At 54.7% G+C, this 23,090-nt stretch overlaps 1 protein-coding gene across 3 annotated transcripts in view; it reads right to left on the reverse strand.

Moving 5' to 3' along the window:
• Window positions 1–17,619, reverse strand: part of ASXL2 (ASXL transcriptional regulator 2) — a 55,677-nt gene extending 38,058 nt beyond the window's left edge. For all 3 annotated transcript variants that reach the window (XM_085574221.1, XM_085574220.1, XM_085574219.1), the window contains exon 1: window positions 17,433–17,619. In XM_085574221.1, the coding sequence (XP_085430347.1) occupies window positions 17,433–17,489 (57 nt within the window). In that variant the 5' untranslated portion in view covers window positions 17,490–17,619. The remainder of the gene's footprint in view (window positions 1–17,432) is intronic.
• Window positions 17,620–23,090: the final 5,471 nt, after the last annotated feature.

Raw genomic sequence — 23,090 nt, forward strand, 5'->3', positions numbered from 1 at the left:
CGGCCCAGATTGCAGGATCTGCTCCACTCATCCAATTAGCCAAATGCTGGCCAGGTTTTAGGCTGAAAGGAGGTCAGGGAGGAGTGGACAATCCCCTGGCATCAGAAGCCAGGTGCCATTAAAGGCCACATTTCACACTGAGCTGTCACAGGGCTCGGGAAGGGCTGGAGCAGCAGCAGGGAAGGGACATCCCAGAGCCACCTCCCTCCTGGGACTTCCCTGTCCAACTGGGACATCCCAGAGCCACCTCCCTCCCTGGGGATCTCCCTGTCCAACTGGGACATCCCAGAGCCACCTCCCTCCCTGGGGACCTCCCTGTCCAACTGGGACATCCCAGAGCCACCTCCCTCCTGGGACTTCCCTGTCCAACTGGGACATCCCAGAGCCACCTCCCTCCTGGGGAGCTCCCTGTCCAACTGGGACATCCCAGAGCCACCTCCCTCCCTGGGGACCTCCCTGTCCAACTGGGACATCCCAGAGCCACCTTCCTCCCTGGGGAGCTCCCTGTCCAACTGGGACATCCCAGAGCCACCTCCCTCCTGGGGACACGGACAGGCACCTGTCCAACTGGGACATCCCAGAGCCACCTCCCTCCTGGGACTTCCCTGTCCAACTGGGACATCCCAGAGCCACCTCCCTCCTGGGACTTCCCTGTCCAACTGGGACATCCCAGAGCCACCTCCCTCCCTGGGGATCTCCCTGTCCAACTGGGACATCCCAGAGCCACCTCCCTCCTAGGACTTCCCTGTCCAACTGGGACATCTCAGAGCCACCAACCTCCCTGGGGACACAGACAGGCACCTGCCCAGCTGGCAGAGCAGCAAGGGCTTGAGGGAGGACAGGGGAGGACTCCAGCTCTGCTGGCACAGCAGCTCCAGGGGCACTCCTGCCTTGCTCCTGCTGAAATCCACGCTGGAAAGGTGGGACAGGATGGGGACACGGGGCTGGAGCCACCACTCAGCAAGGGCAGCACCAACACTGCAATCCCAGAACGAGTTGGGTGGGACCCTAAAGCCCACCCAGTGCCACCCCTGCCATGGCAGGGACACCTCCCACTGTCCCAGTGTCCAGCCTGGCCTTGGGCACTGCCAGGGACCCAGGGGCAGCCCCAGCTGCCCTGGGCACCCTCCCAGGAAACAATTCCTAATTCCCAATATCCCATCCATCCCTGCCCTCTAAACTGTATTTGTGATGTTTCATTTCCAGTATCTGTCCAGAAGGACACCGAGGTGCTTCTTCAAACAGAAAATTCCTGGATCAGAGGAAAACTTGTCCAACCAAAAGCCACCACGGCCATTCTGAAAGGGCCCTGAGCTCCCACCATCTTCCAAACCTCCCAGGCAGCTCCTGGACAAGGCCAGCTCCAAGTGGAGAATAAAGAGCTCCAGAGAATCACAGGATATCCTGAGCTGGAAGAGACCCACAGGAATCCAGCCCAACCCCTCCGTCCGAACAAATTCCAGCAGGATTGTCCTGAATCCCAGCAGGATTGCCCTCAATCCCAGCAGGATTGTCCTGAATCCCAGCAGGATTGTCCTCAATCCCAGCAGGATTGCCCTCAATCCCAGCAGGATTGTCCTGAATCCCAGCAGGATTGTCCTCAATCCCAGCAGGATTGCCCTCAATCCCAGCAGGATTGCCCTCAATCCCAGCAGGATTGCCCTCAATCCCAGCAGGATTGCCCTCAATCCCAGCAGGATTGTCCTGAATCCCAGGATTGCCCTCAATCCCAGCAGGATTGTCCTCAATCCCAGCAGGATTGTCCTCAATCCCAGCAGGATTGTCCTCAATCCCAGCAGGATTGCCCTCAATCCCAGCAGGATTGCCCTCAATCCCAGCAGGATTGTCCTGAATCCCAGCAGGATTGCCCTTAATCCCAGCAGGACTGTCCTGAATCCCAGGATTGCCCTCAATCCCAGCAGGATTGCCCTCACTCCCAGCAGGATTGCCCTCAATCCCAGCAGGATTGTCCTGAATCCCAGGACTGCCCTGAATCCCAGCAGGATTGTCCTCAATCCCAGCAGGATTGCCCTCAATCCCAGCAGGATTGCCCTCAATCCCAGCAGGATTCTCCTGAATCCCAGGATTGCCCTCAATCCCAGCAGGATTCTCCTGAATCCCAGGATTGTCCTGAATCCCAGGATTGCCCTCAATCCCAGCAGGATTCTCCTGAATCCCAGGATTGTCCTGAATCCCAGGATTGCCCTCAATCCCAGCAGGATTACAGCAGCCCCACAGGCCAGGAGAGCTTTGGTGTCTGGGGTGGATTTTTGTGGGGAAAACCAGGAGTGACCCCCTACAAACCACTCCGATTTCTGATCTTGGAGCTTACATCCCTGAATTTCCCATTGTCACCATTCCCCACTGTCACCATTCCCCACTGTCACCATTTCCCACTGTCACCATTTCCCACTGTCCCAATGTCACCATTTCCCATTGCCACCACCATCCCAATGTCACCAATGTCCCAATGTCACCATTTCCCACTGTCACCATGGTCTCAATGTCACAATTTCCCATTCTCCCATTGTCACCACTGTCCCAATGTCACTATTGTTTGAATGCCACCATTTCCCACTGTCACCACTGTCCCAGTGCCACCGTGTGCCCGCTGGCCAGCTGCTGGGGATGCAGCTGGAGATGAAATGTCACCACTGTCCCAGTGCCACCACTGTCCCAGTGCCACCATTTCCCACTGTCACCACTGCCCCAGTGCCACCGTGTGCCCGCTGGCCAGCTGCTGGGGATGCAGCTGGAGATGAAATGTCACCATTGTCCCACTGTCACCTGTCCCATTGTCACCACTGTCCCAGTGCCACCACTGTCCCAGTGCCACCATTTCCCACTGTCACCACTGCCCCAGTGCCACCGTGTGCCCGCTGGCCAGCTGCTGGGGATGCAGCTGGAGATGAAATGTCACCATCGTCACCACTGTCCCAGTGCCACCGTGTGCCCGCTGGCCAGCTGCTGGGGATGCGGCTGGAGGGCAGCCAGGGCAGAGGTCACACGCGGGGATTTTGGGAGGCACAGGACAGAGGATGGGCACTGCACCCGGTGAGATTGGTGAGATTTGCCAACAGGATGCCCTGGCAGGAGCAAACAGAGTTGTGAGGGTTAAACCAAGATTGAGAAGATTCAGCCAGAGGGGTTTGCCAGCAAAGAAAATGATACCAAACTCTGCGAGCAGGAGATGCCCAAAATGTGCCAGTTTGTTTCTGTGACCTTTAACCAAACCACTGCAGCAGAACACCACCACTCTTCCCAGAATAAGTTTATAAACAGTTCTATTCCACAAAAAACGTGGATTCTTGGATCATCACACTGAGCCCCCATCCCTCTCCTCAGCACTGCTAGCCAGTCCCAGAGCTGCACAGCAGCCCACAAGGAAGACCCCAAAAGGAAGACCCCACAAAGAAGACCCCACAAAGAAGACCCCACAAAGAAGACCCCACAAAGAAGACCCCACAAAGAAGACCCCACAAAGAAGACCCCACAAAGAAGTCAGAGCAGACAGGGAGGAGATCAGAGTCCCAAAGCTGCACAGGAGCCCCACAAAGATCCCAAAAGAAGCCAGAGCAGACAGGGAGGAGGTCAGAATCCCAAAGCTACACAGGAGCCCCACAAAGAAGATCCCAAAAGAAGCCAGAGCAGGCAGGGAGGAGGTCAGAGTCCCAAAGCTGCACAGGAGCCCCACAAAGATCCCAAAGAAGCCAGAGCAGGCAGGGAGGAGGTCAGGGTCCCAAAGCTGCACAGGAGCCCCACAAAGATCCCAAAAGAAGCCAGAGCAGGCAGGGAGGAGGTCAGAGTCCCACAGCTGCACAGGAGCCCCACAAACCAAAAGAAGCCAGAGCAGACAGGGAGGAGGTCAGAGTCCCACAGCTGCACAGGAGCCCCACAAAGAAGATCCCAAAAGAAGCCAGAGCACACAGGGATGAGGTCAGGGTCCCAAAGCTGCACAGGAGCCCCACAAAGAAGATCCCAAAAGAAGCCAGAGCAGGCAGGGAGGAGGTCAGGGTCCCACAGCTGCACAGGAGCCCCACAAAGATCCCAAAAGAAGCCAGAGCAGGCAGGGAGGAGGTCAGGGTCCCACAGCTGCACAGGAGCCCCAAAGCTCCACGAGGAAACCCCCAAGAGAAGCCATGCCCACCCCTCCTGCCCGGGCAGGGGGCACAGCAGGGCACCACCAGGAGCTCCCAGGATTTCTGCCATGGCAAAGCCACCTCTGCTGCTGCCACTGAGTCTGGCTGAGTCCAGGCTGCCAGGGATTTTGGCCCTTCTCAGAGCGTGGTGCTGCACTTTGCTGCTGCTCACCGACTGAGCCAAGATTTGCTGGTACACTGCTACTTCTGTTCCTTGGACGTATTTGTAATTTCTGGTTTCTTTTTGCTAGGCTCAGCCTCCTCTGGCAACCAGTTGTGCTTAATCCAGATCAAAACCTGCTTTGTTTGCTTTGTTCTTTTGGGGTTTTTTTCTTAATGTGAAGCACGGTGACCTGCTCAAATTATCTCCAAAAACCTTCCACAGGAATATGTGGAAAAGTCCACACGAACTAACTAGCAGTTTGGTTTCAAATTACACTAAATACTTCTAGGAACAACCTGAAGTCAGCTCTGAGTCACTTTGTTTACCTTATGTTTTCTTCTGAGTGCCCTACAGTAAAAAAATTAAAAATTTTCTATATTAAAGTTTTTCCATACCACACTCCACTTAACTCCTCACAACTGGTGCTTGTGATGTGCTCACTGCCACTGGATTTAAGTGAAAAATCTTTGATTTGTGCCTACCGAGTGACTCTGTCAGGGGACCCTGATGCTGAAAAATGCTGACAAATAGCTTAAGCTTGAATTTGCTTCACAGTCACTTCCTGAGGAAGCCAAACCTCCGCTGCCACCTGGCAAAGGTTTGGCACAGTTTGGCCCAAACCCAGCCACGCTGCTTCCCTGAGCTCCCTGCCAGCAGCTTTGCTAGGGAAGGGCAGCAGAGCTGGCAAAGGAGCAGGAGCAAAGTCTCACGAGGAGCAGCTGAAAGAGCTGGGCTGGCTTAGCCTGGAGGAGGGGAGGGCACTATTATTATCATTATTACCATTATTATTACTCCTTACAACCAGCTGAAAGAAGGCTGTCAAAAGGTGGGGTTTGGTCCCTTCTCCCAGCTAGAGGACAAGAGGAAATGACATCCAGTTGCTCCAGGGAAGGTTTAGATGGAGTAGCAGGAGAGAATTTCACACAGAAATGATTGCTGGGCACTGGAACAGGATGCCCAGGGAAGTGGGGGAGTCACCATGCCTCAAAGTATTCAAAAGACACAAAATGTGGCTGTCAGGGACACAGTTTAGTGGTGGACTTGGCAGTGCTGAATTAATGATTAGACCTGATAACCACAAACTTCCTTTTCAGCCCAAATGACTCTCTGATTCTTACAGGTTTTCTGAATGGGGGAAACACTGTTTGTCCCAAATGCCTGAATGCCCCCTGAGCTCCTGTGGGGTGTTCAGAGTGTCCAAAGTGTCCTGATGGGCTTGGAGGGGCTCCCACACCCCTGGCACAGCTCCTTCCCCAGGCTGCACCACCACAGTGGGACGTGGGATCAGGGATAAAATCCCAGCTCAGAACAGCATCACCTCCTCGTTTAACGAAGAAAAGCTTCATGATGGTGTTTGCCAAGCAGCTCCACACCCTCGAGGGTGCTGGAGACAGAGCAAGGGCAGGGCTGGCACAGTCCTGGCATCACTGAGGCTGGAAAAGGCCCCTGGGATCACCCAGTCCAACCTGTCCCAGCCCAGAGCCCTGAGTGCCACCTCAGGTCCTGCCCTGAGGATAAAGGTGCCCCCAAACACCTGGAGCCAACCCAGCTCTTTCTCTCTGCTCTCCCCATTCCTTCCCCTCTGCAGCACAGGGGAAACCTCAGCCCTCATCCCTTCCTTTTAAGGCTGGAAAACACAAAGCTGCCCACAGGCCTTGAGAGAACAACAGCTCAGAGATGGACAGGAAGCCTCAGTGGCCTGCACTGTCACAACAAATGACATTTGAAGGACATTTGCTGCCCTGTTAAGGGAAGTGCACTGTGTGTGGAGACTGTAAATAAAACCAGTTTGTTACTGAAGGGCTCATCTAACACCAAACCCTTGTACTGAAAGTCCTCCTTGCAGAATCACTATTTGACAGCAAGAGCACAAGGGAAGGGAAGCCCCTCCAACCCTCCCAGCACATAAAAATAAGGAAAAGCAACACCTGAAGCATTTCAAGCCCCCATGAGGCACTGCAAGAGCCAGGGCACTGCTGAGCCTCCCTGGTGGGCTGAGAGTCCCCGAGTGCCCCAAAGTCACACACTCACACAAGGTACCTCAGCTGCCTCTCCAAACAGGGGCTAAATTAGGGGAGGAAAAACCATCCCAGGTCACACGTGAGTGAAAATGTCCCTGCTTGAAGGATAAACCCACTGCTGAGCTGGGACAAGTCTCCTGGCTGCCCTCTGAACAAGCCTGGGGTTCAGCTCCCCAGCAGGAACTGGGATGTGCAGCTCAGGTGGGAGCAGAGCAGGGGGACTCTGACTCCTGTCCCTGCCTCTGAAAGACTCCCACCAGAGGGAAGCAGGCTTTGCCAGTGATGGGCTGAGTTAATGCTTTAAATCTGACATTATTGAGCTCAGGGGGATTTAATCCTCTGTGAATCCTTTATTCCACACTGCCCTAACGGCAGCTCCTTGGAGCAGCCAGGGACAGCCAAAGGAGCCCCATGGCAGGGCTTGGAATGGGATCAGCTTTATGGGCAAAGGCTCCAAGCCCCATCCAACCTGGCCTTGGGCACTGCCAGGGATCCAGGGGCAGCCACAGCTGCTCTGGGAATTCCATCCCAGCCAGGAATTCCCAATTCCCAATCTCCCATCCAGCCCTGCCCTCTGGCACTGGGAGCCATTCCCTGGCTCCTGTCCCTCCATCCTTGTCCCCAGTCCCTCTGCAGCTCTCCTGGAGCCCCTCCAGGCCCTGCCAGGGGCTCTGAGCTCTCCCTGGATCCTTCTCCTCTCCAGGTGAGCCCCCCCAGCTCTCCCTGGATCCTTCTCCTCTCCAGGTGAGCCCCCCCAGCTCTGCCTGGATCCTTCTCCTCTCCAGGTGAGCCCCCCCAGCTCTGCCTGGATCCTTCTCCTCTCCAGGTGAGCCCCCCCAGCTCTCCCTGGATCCTTCTCCTCTCCAGGTGAGCCCTCCCAGCTCTCCCTGGATCCTTCTCCTCTCCAGGTGAGCCCCCCCAGCTCTCCCTGGATCCTTCTCCTCTCCAGGTGAGCCCCCCCAGCTCTCCCTGGATCCTTCTGCTCTCCAGGTGAGCCCCCCCAGCTCTCCCAGCCTGGCTCCAGCCCTGCAGCAGCTCTGGGGGCTCCTCTGGGCTCTCTGCAGCAGCTCCAGGTCCTTGTGCTGCTGGAATCCCCAGGGCTGGGGCAGCTCTGCAGGTGGGCTCACCTGGGCTTCCCCTGGACCCTCTCCACAGCCCCCAGAAGTGCTCACAGCTCAAACCATGTTTGTGCACCCTGTGCCAGGATCCCTCTGCTGTCCCAGGGGTTATCCTGCTGTCCCCAGCTGTCCCAGCTCCACGGGGACAGGCTGAGCTCAGGGAAACTGGGAGGGACAATATTTCTTGCTGCTTCTTGCAAGAGGCTGGAGAGCAAATTCCAATTTCCACACACAGAAAGGAGGAAAGAAAGAACACAAACTGCAGGACTGGTCAGAAGGAATGGGATGGTTTTTCCCAGTAAAAGAACACAAACTGCAGGACTGGTCAGAAGGCATGGGATGGTTTTTCCCAGTAAAAGAACACAAACTGCAGGACTGGTCAGAAGGAATGGGATGGTTTTTCCCAATAAAAGAACACAAACTGCAGGAATGGTGAGAAGGAATAGGATGGTTTTTCCCCAAAGAAAGAACACAAACTGCAGGACTGGTCAGAAGGAATGGGATGGTTTTTCCCAAGCCATCTCATGAAATCAGTTTTGAATTCAGGATGCAGTGAAACACAAGGAACTTGTGTACCCAGGCTCCTGCAGGGACAGCACCACCATCCCTGGCAGGGATATCCAGCTGTCAGAACATCAATAACGTGGATATTATGCCAAATATCCATTACACTGGGCATAAGAGCCTGAGGAGAGCACACAGGTCCCAGCTGTGCTCTGAAAATAAAGTTTTCATGTGCCCCAAAGAGAGTTCACAGGTTCAGCTCTGCCCAGAACTCCAACACTCCTGGCCCTCCATTCCTGCTCCTCCACACAGAGCCAGAGAAGCAGAAAAACGGAAAATCATAGAAAAAGCAGATCTACACCTCAAGCACTCTGGTGTGAGGACCAGGCCACCTGGGCCTGCACAATTTGAATTTTCACAACATCATCTCAGCCTGTGCCACACTGGGGCCTGCACAATTTGAATTTTCACAACATCATCTCAGCCTGTGCCACACTGGGGCCTGCACAATTTGAATTTTCACAACATCACAGCTTGTTCCACACTGGGGCCTGCACAATTTGAATTTTCATAACAACATCTCAGCCTGTGCCACACTGGGATCTGCACACTTTGAATTTTCACAACAACATCACAGCCTGTGCCACACTGGGATCTGCACAATTTGAATTTTCACAACATCATCACAGCCTGTGCCACACTGGGATCTGCACAATTTGAATTTTCACAACAACATCTCAGCCTGTGCCACACTGGGATCTGCGCAATTTGAATTTTCACAACAACATCTCAGCCTGTGTCACACTGGGGCCTGCACAATTTGAATTTTCACAACAACATCTCAGCCTGTGCCACACTGGGATCTGCACAATTTGAATTTTCACAACAACATCTCAGCCTGTGCCACACTGGGATCTGCACAATTTGAATTTTCACAACATCATCACAGCCTGTGCCACACTGGAGCCTGCACAATTTGAATTTTCACATCCTCTCAGCCTGTGCCACACTGGGATCTGCACAATTTGGATTTTCACATCCTCTCAGCCCGTGCCACACCGAGGCCTGCGCAGTTTGAATTTCCCTCTTTTCACAAACACGCCATGGGACAAAACAACCACGGGACCAGCAGAGGCAGAAGAAGACCCAAGGATGATTCTGCTCCTGATGAAGACTCGGATGCATCACGTCAGAGCAGGGTGAAGAAGAAAGGCTGACCCTGAAGCACAACACCTGCAAAGGGAGCTCAAAACCACCCAGGGACTGACTGGGCAGAACCCAGAGAAAGGCAAGAAGGGAAAAGGACTTGGATTTAGCCAAGGAATCACTTCTGGCCCTGCCAATCACATCTGGCAGAGGAAATCACAAACCCCCCCTGAGAGCACATCCAAGCACATTTAATAGAATAATTGAACAGAATAATTGAATTGAATAATTTCATGATTTACCTGTCCCAGCACCCGAGTGCTGCTGCTGCAGCCTCCAGGTGCATTTCCACGTCCTGCAGGTGCTGCAAGGGCCGTGGCAGGGGTGGGCACAGCCACCCCCGAGCTCCAAACCAACGCTGGGGTTTTAAACCCAGCACACATCGCTGCCTCTGGGGCCTTTCCTGCACTGCTCAGGGGCTGCAGGGGAGCAGGAGCTGCAGCAGCCCCAAAATCACACCAACCACACTGCGACAGAAGAGTGATGCCATGGCTGACTCCCATAATTCAAAGGTAAATATCATGTATACAGGTTAGGAGAATTTGTATATATTCATAGTTATGTTTTACCCCTTTTACCAAAATCACACCAACCACACTGCGACAGAAGAGTGATGCCATGGCTGACTCTCACAATTCAAAGGTAAATATCATGTATACAGGTTAGGAGAATTTGTACATATTCATCGTTGTGTTTTACCCCTTCTACCAAAATCACACAAACCACACTGTGACAGATCAGTCAAGCCATGCCTCTCACAATTCAAAGGCAAATATCATGTATATGTTAGAAGTTTTATAGATTAATAGTTATGCTCTATCCCCCCTTGCTAAAATCACACAAACTGTGACAGGTGAGTGATGCCATGGCTGACTCTCACAAATTAAAAGGCAAATATTAACTATTTTTGTTAGGAGAAGTTTTATAGATTTATAATTATGTTTTATCTCTTCTACCAAAATCACACAAACCAGACTGTGACAGATGAGTGATGCCATGATTGACACTCACAAATTAAAAGGCAAATATCAACTATTTATGATAGAAGAAGTTTTATAGATTTATAGTTATGTCTTACTCCTTCTACCAAAATCACATGCACCAGACTGTGACAGATGAGTGATGCCATGGCTGACTCTCATAATTCAAAGGCAAATATCATGCATATATTTGGAGAAGTTTTATAGATTTCTAGTTATGTTTTACCCTTCTTGTGCTGCTATCAGGGGCGCCCTGGGTTTGGGACATTTGGGAGGGTGGGATTGTCACTATGGCAATCCCACTGACCTCCAAGCAAGATTTAAGGCAGTGATCTCCATCACTGGACAGTGAAGGAGTGCATGGACAGAACTTTGAGAGGGGCTAAAGGGTTAAAAGGCAAAACCTCCATTGTGTGGGTGAGCACATGGTGAGAAAAATCCTCTGCTCCCAGTGCCTATTATCTCTATTCGGTCTGCTGTTGTATTTTTGATAAGGTTTTAATAAACCTCTGAAAATTTTAAAAACTGAGTATCATTTCTCACAATAAAGCAGAAGTGTGGCTGAGCTTGTGGTAAAATCCACACCTACAGTGCATTTATGGCCCTAAAAAAGGAAATTGCTGCCTGTGAGGGTGGGGAGGGGCTGGGCTGGAGTTCCCAGAGCAGCTGGGGCTGCCCCTGGATCCTGGCAGTGCCCAGGGCCAGGCTGGCAACACCTGGGACAGTGGGAAGAGTCCCTGCCATGGCATGAGACCAGATTTCAGGTCCTTTCCAAGCCCAGCTCTTCTGTGGCTCTGTGAAATACAGAGAATGTCTCTGGGGTGCTTCACCAGCACTGAATTTCTCTCCTGGAACACGGCAGTGGTGAAGAGCAACCCACAGCTCCACCTGGGCTTCTGACACTCTGGGAAAGCTGGGCTGCCCTGCCCAGCCCAGAGCCAGGCCCTGGGGCAGCTGTTAAAGTGCTGTGCTGCTAATTGTGCTTGTAACAGCAATCAAAGGAGCCCCACCTCAGCCAGGCACCCCAAAGATGAGAAATGGGCTCCACTGAGCTCCAACACCCACGGCTGTGGGGATGGCATCTGCAGCAACTCCCAGAGCCCTTCAAGGGGTTAAAATTCCCAGCAAGAGCAAAGGAACTTGGAAATTAGTGTTTCAAACAGCAGGCCAATAATTGGATTATTGTGACTGGAAGGAGGATTTGGTAGTCTGCTGCTTTGCTCCAGCCATTAGAGGGGATTACACTTCCACCTCATCCTTCACAAGTTCTGTGTCCACACAGGAACCATTTTTAAGCTTCTATTTGTCTGTTAGAGATGCCCAGGATGAGCTTAAAGCAGATTTCAGCTCACTGCAGCTCCTGGGAGCAGGAGTTCAGGTGTCAGAGGATGAAGCTGAGCTCACACCTGCAATCTGGCTTGACTGGGAAATTGCAGAATCCCAGGATCCCTGAGGCTGAAAAATCCCTCCCAGCCCATCCACTCCAGCTGTGCCCAGAGCTCTGAGTGCCACATCCAGGAATTCCCTGGACACCTCCAGGGATGGGCACTCCAACCCTCCCTGGGCAGTGCCAAGGCCTGAGCTCCCTTTCCAGGCAGAAATTCCTGCTGCTGCCCACCCTGAGCCTGCCCTGGCCCAGCCTGAGCCCATTTCCCCTTGTCCTGTCCCTGTTCCCTGGGAACAGATCCCAAATCCCCCCTGGCTGTCCCCTCCTGGCAGGAGCTGTGAGAGCCACAAGGTCCCCCTGAGCCTCCTTTGCTCCAGGCTGAGCCCCTTCCCAGCTCCCCCAGGAACTCTCCATTCCCTTCCCAGCTCCTCAGGAACTCTCCATTCCCTTCCCAGCTCCTCAGGAACTCTCCAGCCCCTTCCCAGCTCCCCCAGGAACTCTCCATTCCCTTCCCAGCTCCCTCAGGAACTCTCCATTCCCTTCCCAGCTCCTCAGGAACTCTCCAGCCCCTTCCCAGCTCCTCAGGAACTCTCCATTCCCTTCCCAGCTCCCTCAGGAACTCTCCATTCCCTTCCCAGCTCCTCAGGAACTCTCCATTCCCTTCCCAGCTCCCTCAGGAACTCTCCATTCCCTTCCCAGCTCCTCAGGAACTCTCCAGCCCCTTCCCAGCTCCTCAGGAATTCTCCAGCCCCTTCCCAGCTCCCCCAGGAACTCTCCATTCCCTTCCCAGCTCCCTCAGGAACTCTCCAGCCCCTTCCCAGCTCCTCAGGAACTCTCCATTCCCTTCCCAGCTCCCCCAGGAACTCTCCATTCCCTTCCCAGCTCCTCAGGAACTCTCCATTTCCTTCCCAGCTCCCTCAGGAACTCTCCAGCCCCTTCCCAGCTCCCCCAGCCCCTCCTGGGGCTCCATTCCCTTTCCTGGACACGCTCCAGCCCCTCCAGGTCTCTCCTGGCAGGAGGGGCCCAGAGCTGCCCCCAGAACAGAAATCTCCAGGAAAAACTTGGGAAAAAAAAAAATCAGGAAAAATACACGCAAGAGCTGCAGCTGATTGGGGATGTGTGTGAGTGAGGAGTGAAGCAAAGTGCCCTTCTCCATGCACATGTGACAGGGTCTGTGCCAAGCCCTGCTCAGCCAGGAGCCTGTTTCCCTGGAAGCAGTGCCAAGGTAATTCCCTGGCAGCAGACACGGAGCCCTGTCACTTGCTGGGAGGACACCAGACAGTGCCTCAGCCCCCAGAGCTGCGGCCACCACCTAACCTGGCCTTCAGAAACCTCTGCAAAGGCATTTTACAGTTGTGACAGAGCAGCCCTCCCCTCAGCTCTGTCTCTGCCTTGGAAATTCATCCCTGGCCACAGCCTGGGAACAGGGAAGGAGCTGTGATAATCCCCAGGGCCTTAAAAACAAAACAAAGCACCACCAAGAAGCCCAACAGAACAACAAACGATCCCCTCCAGAAAAAAATGCAGGAAGCCTTGGCCAGCTCCAGCTATCAGCTCATCCCACAAACTGGGATGAATCCCTGAGCCTTGTCCAGCACCACCTTGTGCAACACCTCCCTGAGAAGTGAAAAGCCCTTGGCAGGTTCTCCAGGAGGAGCCAGCTGTGCTCCACAGCTGCCTCCAGATGTTTCCCATGGAACAGTCAGGGAGGAGTGACCTGTGGAGCAAGTCCAGAGGAGGCACCAAGGTGATCAGAGGGACGGAGCAGCTCTGCTGGACACAAGGCTGGGAGAGCTGGGATTGTTCTCCTGGAGAAGGGAAGCTCTGGGGTGACCTCAGTGTGGCCCTGCAGGGCCTCGAGGGGAGAACAGGAAAGATGGAGAGAGAATTTCCATGGGATGGAGTAGGAGCACACAGGGAGGAAGGGCTGGGATGGATGGGATACTGGGATGCTGGCTGGGAGGGTGGGCAGGCCCTGGCACAGGGTGCCCATGATGCCTCAGGCTTTGGATTTTGTATTTTTCACATTCTGTGCTGCTTTGGTGTGTGGGTCTGGGCTCCATGATGATGGTGAGATCTCTGCACAGAGCAGGGAGACAAAACAATTCCTGCTCCAGCTGGGCACCAAGGACAAATGATCCAAATCTCAGCCCAGGAGCACAAACAACATGGAATAAAGAGAGAAAAACAAGGATGGGACTGATGGGCTAAAGCTGGAATGGGACAATGAGCTCCAAGGTGCCAATGGAGCAGAACTGATCCCAGGGAGAGCCCCGGGAGCGCTCGTGCATTTTGGGACCATTTTGGGTCATTTGGGTGCAGCCCTGGCTGGGCTCTGGTGCTGCCCAAGGTGGACCCATGGAGGAGATCAATTTGATAAATCCCTGCTTTGTCCTTTAGCTCTGCCCAGGGCCAGGCTGGACACTGGGGCTGGGAGCACTGGGACAGTGGGAGGTGCCCCTGCCATGGCAGGGCTGGCACTGGGTGAGGTTGAAGGTCCCTTCCCCCTAAACCATCCTGGCACTCCCAGGCTGCAGCAGCTGCCCCTCACTGGGGCTTCCAGCCAGGAATGGGGAGGAGACAGGTCCCTGTGGCACCACCCCAGAGCCACCAGGGCAGGGACAGCAGGGAGCACTCTGCTCTGCCCTGGCGCTGAACACGGGGAGAGGAAGAGCAGCAATGCCAGGACTGAGCAGCCAGAACACCCCACAGAGTTCTGTGCTGCCAACCCCAGTCCTGTCAGCAGTGCAACCAGGGCACCCCAGCCCTGCTGGACACCACGGTGTGACCATGGAACTACAGCTCACCCAGTGCCATGGCAGGGACACTTCCACTGTCCCAGCTGCTCCCAGTGTCCAACCTGGCCTTGGACACTGCCAGGGATCCAGGGTGGGCACACTGTGCCAGGGCCTGACCACCCTCACAGGGAACAATTCCCAATCTCCCACCCAGCCCTGCCCTCTGGCACTGGGAGCCATTCCCTGGCTCCTGTCCCTCCATCCTTGTCCCCAGTCCCTCTGCAGCTCTCCTGGAGCCCCTCCAGGCCCTGCCAGGGGCTCTGAGCTCTCCCTGGATCCTTCTCCTCTCCAGGTGAGCCCCCCCAGCTCTCCCTGGATCCTTCTCCTCTCCAGGTGAGCCCCCCCAGCTCTCCCAGCCTGGCTCCAGCCCTGCAGCAGCTCTGGGGGCTCCTCTGGGCTCTCTGCAGCAGCTCCAGGTCCTTGTGCTGCTGGAATCCCCAGGGCTGGGGCAGCTCTGCAGGTGGGCTCACCTGGGCACGGGGCAGCTCTGCAGGTGGGCTCACCTGGGCATGGGACAGCTCTGCAGGTGGCTCTCACCTGGGCACAGGGACAGAATCCCCCCGTCCTGGTGCCACACTGGGGGTGTGGGAGGCAGCAGGACAACACATCCCAGCCAAGCCTAAAGGCAGTCCCAGCCCAGAGTCGCTCTCCCTGCCAGCACGGGGTGAGCAGGCAGCAGTGCCAGCTCGCTGATGACCCCGGGCTGCCAGAGCAGGGCCCTGAGCTCGGGCACAGCCCTGGCACCCCCCTGGCTGTGCACACACAGCCTGGCACAGCCCTGGGTGCAGGATCACAGCCGAGCCTGGCACAGCTCCAGCACCAGCAGGGCCTGAACACACACTGAGTGCTGCTCTCACCCTGCACTCCCAGCAGCAGCAGCAGCTCCTCCCCTGCTGCAGGTGGGGTTGGAGCTGCAGGGACCCCAGGCCCTGTCCCAGCCCGGGCAGCAGCTCCCAGCTCGGTGCAGCTGCAGAGCAAGGCAGGAAATGAGAACGGGCTGTTTATCAACAGTGACTTCCTGCCCTCCCAGGGAGCCTGGCCTCCCCTCCTGCTGCTCTGCTGCCCCACTCAGCAGCCCCACACCTCCCCACAGCAGCACAGCTGCAGCTCCAAGGAATTCCCTGCTCCCACGGCCTCCCTGCCATGTCTCCCCTCTGAGCTGCTCCAGTGGATTCATTTAATCCAAGAATAAATTACCTCGGGGCATTGCCATGACCCCCCACAACTGGAGGACGCCTAACCCCAAACTCCCGGCCAGGAGGATGAAAGTGCAGCAGGAAGAGATCAGCACCAGAAGTTAATTATAAAAACAATGGTTTTGCTGGTTTAGCTGCCTCAACCACCTGTGAGCACCAGTGCAGAGGTGAGAGAGCAGAAGAGGAGGCACAGGAGCTACAGAGGTACAGACCTGCCCCAGAAAATCCAGCTGGGATGACCTGGGGCAGGTCTGCAGGGAGCTGGGGGGATTTCCAGGACAAGCTCACCTGGAGAGTCATCTTTGTGAGGAGCAGCTGAGGGAGCTGGGGAGGGGCTGGAGAGTTCCTGAGGAGCTGGGGAGGGGCTGGAGAGTTCCTGAGGAGCTGGGAAGGGGCTGGAGAGTTCCTGAGGGAGCTGGGGAGGGGCTGGAGAGTTCCTGAGGGAGCTGGGAAGGGGCTGCAGAGTTCCTGAGGGAGCTGGGAAGGGGCTGCAGAGTTCCTGAGGGAGCTGGGAACTCTGATCCTGTGACAGGCAGAGCCCCAGGCCCAGCCCTGCAGCTCAGTGACTCTTGGGGTCACCCCAGAGCCAGCTCAGAGCTCAGGGAGGGAACCTCCACACAGAGGGGACACCTGGAGCCACTCCTGAGCTCGGGGACAGTTTTATGTCACCTTCCAAAAGCAGGACAAGGCACCTGAGAGCTTTTACCTTCCTTAGCACAGCTGTACAACCTTCCCTCCAAAAACCCCAGCACACAGCAAGAACCCCAGCCACGATTTCTGCCCCAAAACTCAGCAAAAGACTGGAGCTGCAGTTTGACCAGAGTCCTCTGGCATTCCTGCTGGGCACACAGACGTGCCAAAGGCGGGGTTTTGGCAGGGATTTGGCCATCCTTTCCCCCCTGTGCCAGCCTGTGCCCCGGCTCTGGGCAGCGTGCAGCCTGCAGGAGTGAGAGGGCAGAATACCTGGTTCAGCCCTTAGGTGGATTCTGGAAGGGCTCAGAGGATGGACAGCAGTGCACAGAGGCTGCAAAAGAGCTGATCCCACCTCTACCCTCCACTGGAGACCCTGCCACTGCTCTTTCAAAAGCAACTGTTAAAATGATACACAAAAACACATCCAGAGTGACAGCAAAGTGCCTGCCTGCAAGCCAGTAAGTTATTTCTTAAACACCTCTAACTGCACTGCATCTGCTGAACACAGCAGCTCTTCTGATGCCTTTCAAGCCGTAAACACGAGGTCCACATGAATTTATTTATTAAAATATCCCTTGCAAGTCTCAGCCGCAGGTTTCTATTTACATTTGCTTCCCAGCCAGACTTTTCAAGTCTTGTTTGAACAGATCCCTCTTCCAGGAGGGTTCTCAGAACCCCAGCTCCTCCCTCTCTCCGTGAGGGGGATTTATCCCGACCTGGGAAAGAGGAGTTTCAGCAGGGTCGCGCTTGTGGCGTTTCCTCTCTCATTCCTGTCCCGCTTCCCAACTTCCCTTTTCCCCACCCTCCGTGCCCGGCGCACACCGGGACTGCCAGCCAGGCGACAGGACAGCACGGAACCCGGTCCCGCCGGGAAACCGGGAGATAAAAATCGCCTTTTAGGATGTGCAGCTGGCACCTGACCGCGTCCAGCTGCACGGAAGGCACGGCCACACCACCGCAAACACCGCAAATCCCCGGTGCCGCTCACCCGGCCGCGCCTGTGCCTTCCCCCCGCTCGCCAGAGCAAACCCAAGCGCCAATCCCTCCCCCACGCCGCTTCCCGGGGAAATCCCTGCCGGGAAGCCCGGAGCGACCGGAGCCCAGGTCAAAACACACCCGCGGCCCTGCAGGGCCAGGTCGGAGGCCGAGGCCGCCCCGCCGCCACCCCCCGGGAGCGCCCGGCCCGCCCCGCGGCCTCCGACCCGCCCCGCCGCCCCCCCCGCGCACCGTCCGGGCGGCCTCTGCCCAGGTCCTGCCCTTCTTCTTGCGGCCCTTCTCCCTCATGTCGGACGCGGCGGGGCTCGGGGCGCTCGGGGAGGTGTTCGGCGGCCCCTAAAGGCGAGCGGCGCCGAGCGCGGCGGCCCCAGCGCCCGCCGCCGCCGCCATGTTGGCTCCGGCTGCGCACGGGCCGCGGTCATGTGACCCCGCCCGCCGGGCCCGCCCACAGCGCGGGAGGGGCGTGGCCTGCCGAGCCACGCCCACCCGCCCCTGCGGCCGCGTTCCCGCCTCTCGGGGGCACAAACAAAGATGGCGGCGGCGCCTGAGGGGGAGCGAAGATGGCGGCGGGGCCGCCTCCGGCTTTGCTTTGCCGGCGGTGCGTCCCCGCTTTGCGACAGCGTGCTGGCTCTCCGCGCCAGCAGCTCCGCTCTGCCGCCGCCACCGAGCGGCACCGGCCGCCTCCGCTGCCTCCTCGGCGCTCGGCGGCTGCTCCCGCAGCCCGCGCCGTGGCTGAGGGGGAAAGATGGCGGCGGCTCCCTCAGAGCCTCGGCCGCGCCCTCGCGGCGCGGGCCCCGCCGCCTCCGCTGTGTTACAAAGGGAAATTTGTCCGGCCGAATTAAAATTTAAAAATTAAAATATTTATTTGCAATCAAATTCTGTCTGGCCAGCCATAAGGAAAGAACAGAGCCGAGCCCGGGGTCAGCCTTGGGTGGGCAACAAGGAGTCAGCCTCAGCAGAGATTTCCTCCATGCCCACACGCCTTCATCCTGGCACAAGCGGTTTTTATAGGGAAAATTCCACCTGAGGTCAAGATTTCGGCAGTCAGTCCTTTCTTCCATTCAGAGTCCATAGGTTAATGAGATTTTCTTTTTTTTTTGGTGATGAGGGAGAACAATTCCGTGTCCGGAGTTGGTGAATCCCTTGATGAAGTTTACGGGAACGCTGCGTTCACATGGATCTACCTGAGGATTTCTATTATATCTGTTATAAATTAAAATTTGTCCAGCCAAATTAAAATGAAAAAATAAAATACTGATTTTGCAGTCAAATTCTGTCTAGCCAGCCACAAGGAAAGAACAGTGCTGAGCCCAGGGTGCAACAAGGAGTCAGCCTCAGCAGAGATTTCCTCCATACCCACACACCTCCATCCTGGCACAAGCGGATTTTATAGGGAAAATTCCACCTGAGGCCAAGATTTCGGCAGTCAGTCCTTTCTTCCATTCAGAGTCCATAGGTTAATGAGATTTTCCTTTTTTTTTTTTGTGATGAGGGAGAACAATTCTGTATCCGGAGTTGTTCAATCCCTTGATGGAATTTACAGGGTCGGTCACGACCCCATGATCAGCACCTGGGTGATGATCAGTGTGAAAAACGTCCATCACTTGGTTTTTAAAATTTAAAAAGTTTAATAATAATAAAATGGTTATAAAAATAATAATACAATTAGAGTAATAAAGTTTAGAGTTAGGACAATTACAAGACAATAAAAAGCAAAGAATTACGGACGTCCGGATGCTCTTGGACACTAAGTCACGAAATGTGAACAAAGGAAAAACCTTAAAACAGTACACTTGTTGCATATTCATATATTTTTCATGGTTATGCATACATTCTATTTAAAACAAGAAACTCTGTCCGTTGTATGTCAACTGTTTCCTTTAATCTTCATGGTGTCTTCAAGTCTGAGCAAGGCCTGAAGAAATAGCTTCTTCTGATAAGAAAATGATAAATTCTTTTTCTTTGGAACATTTAGGTGTTCTTTCAAGTGAGTATCTCATTCTAAAAAAAAAAAGCTCCCTCCACATACATCGTCTCTATTTTAACATTATTTTGGAACCTAAAACGATATTTAACGCACTATTTAAGAGAATTAATACAGCGTAACTTTCTAGCGTTACACATACAATATATTCATTGTAATATTTGCAAAAAGCCATCATAAAATACGCTGCGGGGTTGGAGTGCTCAGAGGCCTCCCCTGCCCCTGGCAGCGTGGGGCTGTTCTGGCAGGTCCCTGCTCCCTTTTTGCCACCCTTGGGAGTTTGCTGTCCCTTCAGAGCCTTCCCCTCCTTGCACACAGCATTCCCTGGCAGCACGGGAGGTGTGCCCAGGCTGTGCCCCTGCCCTGTCCCGCCTGCCACCGAGCCTGCCGGGTCCTGCTGCTGAGCTGCAGCGACGGTCAGGGTGCCCTGGGCAGCTGGACAGAGGCTGGGCAGAGTTAACAGCAAGAAATGGATTTGTACACAACAGCCACACCCTGGCAGCACCACGGCCACGGCCGTGGCTCTGCCCAGAGGGCTCCAAGGGGGAAGCAAAGAGGGTTTGTACAGTAAAAAGGTGACCCCGACTCAGGGGAGAAGTGATGGTGTCTGCTCCAGATCAGAAGGCTGAAGGACAGCTTTATTGAAACTATACCATATTGCATTAATACACTATTTAAAGAGATACTTTCCTATTCTACATACTCACTTCTTACTTACCTAAGTAACTCAAACTCGTGACTCTGTGCTGAGAGCCCGAGCCACAGCTGGATCCATTGGTCACTGACCCCAAACAACTTCCCCAGAATCCAATCCAGCTGCTGAGAGCCACAGCTGGATCCATTGGTCACTGACCCCAAAGAGCTTCCCCAGAATCCAATCCAGCTGCTGAGAGCCACAGTTGGATCCATTGGTCACTGACCCCAAACAACTTCCCCAGAATCCAATCCAGCTGCTGAGAGCCACAGCTGGATCCATTGGTCACTGACCCCAAACAACTTCAACCCAGCCATCCCTGCAGGTGAACAATCTCCAACCACATCCCACATGGGCAAAACAAAGGAGCAGAGATAAAGATTGTTTTCTCTTTTCCTCTCTGTGCTTCTCCTGAGAGACAGAATTGTGTCTCTGTCCAGAGAACGTGAATGCCACAGTCTTGGTTGTGAGCATTTTTATAAGTTTTGTCCATTTTGTCCATTTGGAGGTAATTGTCCAACCAAAGCTCCAGCCCATCAGTCCCATCCTTCTTTTTTTTTCCTCTCTTCATTCCACGGTGTTTGTGCTCCTGGGCTGAGATTTGGATCATTTGTCCTTGGTGCCCAGCTGGAGCAGGAATTGTTTTGTCTCCCTGCTCTGTGCAGAGAGCTCACTATCCCATAATATAAAACCCAGACCCACAGACCAAAGCAGCACAGAATCTGAAAAAAATAAAAAGCTAAAACCCGACGTGTCAGTCAGATCTCTAGCACTGCCTCTGCTGCTGCTGCTGTCATTTGGGAAAACATTCCCAATAAAATTCAGCCTCAGCTTTCATCCAAGGTTCAGTCAGAAGCTCAGCTTGGCAGAGCACTGACTGTTCTTCTCGCAGAGGCACAGAATCCTGGAGGGGTTGGGGTGGGAAGGGAGCTCCGAGCCCTCCCGGTGCCAGCCCTGCCATGGCAGGGACATTTCCACTGTCCCAGAGCTGCCAGCCTGGCCTGGGCACTGCCAGGGATGCAGGGCAGCCGCATCAGCGACCAGCCTGGAGGAGAAGTCACCGGGAAAAATGCAGGGGCAGAAGTGAAGAGCCACGGGGGAGGACGAGAGTGCAATTCCTGGCTGTTTGTGCAGCTGCAGTAGTACAGGGGGAAGCCCACAGGGTGTCACGAGAGCGTCAGGGAACAACAAAAAACCCCAAAATAATCCCCAAACCCTCTGTGCACCAAAGGCTTCCCGCACAGCTCCTCTCCTGGGACGTGCACACGGAACATTCCTGGTGGCTGTGGCTCCCCTCGTGCTTTGAAAACCGCCCAGGAGTGAAAACATTTGCCCCTTCAGGAATTCTTTGTAACCAAGAAATCCCAGAGCACTTTGCAAAGATGAAAATAAGCTTTAGCACTGCTTTAGCAACAGGAACCATGGAATATCCTGAGCTGGAAGGGACCCACAGGGATCATCCAGTGCCCCTGTCCAGACCCCCCAAATCCCACCCTGGCACCCCTGGCAGCGCTGGCCAAACCCTCCTGGAGCTCTGGCAGCCACGGGGCTGTGCCATGCCCTGGGCAGCACCTCTGGGGGAAGGACCTTTCACAATATCCAACCTAAACCAAGCTTCATTCAGGCTGGACTTGGACTCTTCCAGGCACAGCTTCTCTGGGTACCGAAGGTATAAACTTTAGATTCATGGCAGAAAAAGTTCTATGAATTGTACTAAGAAAGCAACAAAAATTGAATTTATCCTGAATTTTCTAGATTCCAATTAAAAACTACAATTTTTTTTCTGAGCTGTCAGCAGATAGCTGACATAACCCTACAAACCATATTCTTATAACCTGGTTCAACATTCTCCTAAAAGCTGTGGTGTCCTGTAGGACTGCAAGGGGAGGTTCTTCCTGGGAAACAAAGAGCTCTGGGATCCGATTCCCCTCCCTGCTGCACCCAGGGAATGTCCCCAGCACTGGAAGCACAGCAGATGTCTGGGAGAAGCCAGCGTGGCCCCGATGAAGGAGCAAAGAGCACAGAGCAGCCCAGGCAGGGCTGCAGGCCCAGACCCCCCTGGGTATTCCCTGCCTTGCAAATTTTATGAGTTTGGGCCACCAAAATTGACGGCTGCAGGAGCCGAGGCCATCCAGGCACGAGCTGGGAGGGCCAGGAGCCTCTCCTGGCCATTAGCCCAGCCCAGCACTGAGCCAAGGGCCTCTCTGGGAAGCAGCCACTGCAGAAATGTTGGTGATTTGGAGCATTATTTGGGGCATTTTCAGCTGCCCGAGCTCACCCTCTGTCCCCAGGGGCTGTACCGTGAACTTTGGCAGAGCTGCCATTGCACAATGGCCTTGGCACCTCCACTTGTGTGCAGAAATCCCTTTTTTGGCTTTCCAGGCCCGATTCTGGAAGCCTTTGGCTGCACAGAGCTGCTGGCTGTGGCCTGCCCTGATGTGTCCCTGCCCCTCGGGGACCCTGTGCTCACAGCTGGCACTTCAAATCCCCCGGGAAGCAGGAGTGGAGCGATGCCCAGCTCCTGTCCCACACCCTGTGCCCTGCAGGGTCACTGAAGCCTTGGTGCCAGCAGTCCCATCTGCCCCTAAAACCTCCCCTGGAGCAGCGCTGTGTCCTGAGGGGGAACTCCTCCAGTGCCAGCCTTGGGGAATTCGGTGTCCCAAATTCCCATCTAAATATTCCCTGCTGTGTTTCAGGACTGGGAGTTCTTGTCCTCTCTCCCCTTGGCAGCAGCAATGGGATAATCCCTTCCTCTTGTGCTGCATTTCTGGTACTGGCAGACTGTCACCTCTGCTCTCCACACTGTTCCCAGGTGGAAATCACGCTGTTTCCTTCACATTTTCACATAATTCCTGCTGATTTTTACAAAACCACAAATGTTCCCATTCCTGGTTGCAAAGAAGGGATTTCCCCAGCAGGAAAACCCACGGGAGCGCTGGGCTGAAGGAGAACAAATCCCGTTTGTCTCTGCCTCCTGTGACCTGTTTCTCTTGGAAAAATCCCATTGTTGACTCCACTTGGGCCTCTCCTCAGGGAGGGTGTCAGAGTCTCACCAAAACCCCTCATTCTATCCCACATTGTGCCCCTCACACCTGCAGGGTCTCATATTCCAGCCAAGCACAGTGGGATTTGGTGGGATTTGGTGGGATTTGCTTTGGACCAGCCCGTGTTGTTGTTACCTTCACGTGTTCCCCTGCCAGGATTTTCAGGT

The sequence above is a fragment of the Lonchura striata genome, chromosome 3, assembly GCF_050655825.1.
Source record: "Lonchura striata isolate lonStrDom1 chromosome 3, ASM5065582v1, whole genome shotgun sequence".
Taxonomy (NCBI): domain Eukaryota; kingdom Metazoa; phylum Chordata; class Aves; order Passeriformes; family Estrildidae; genus Lonchura; species Lonchura striata.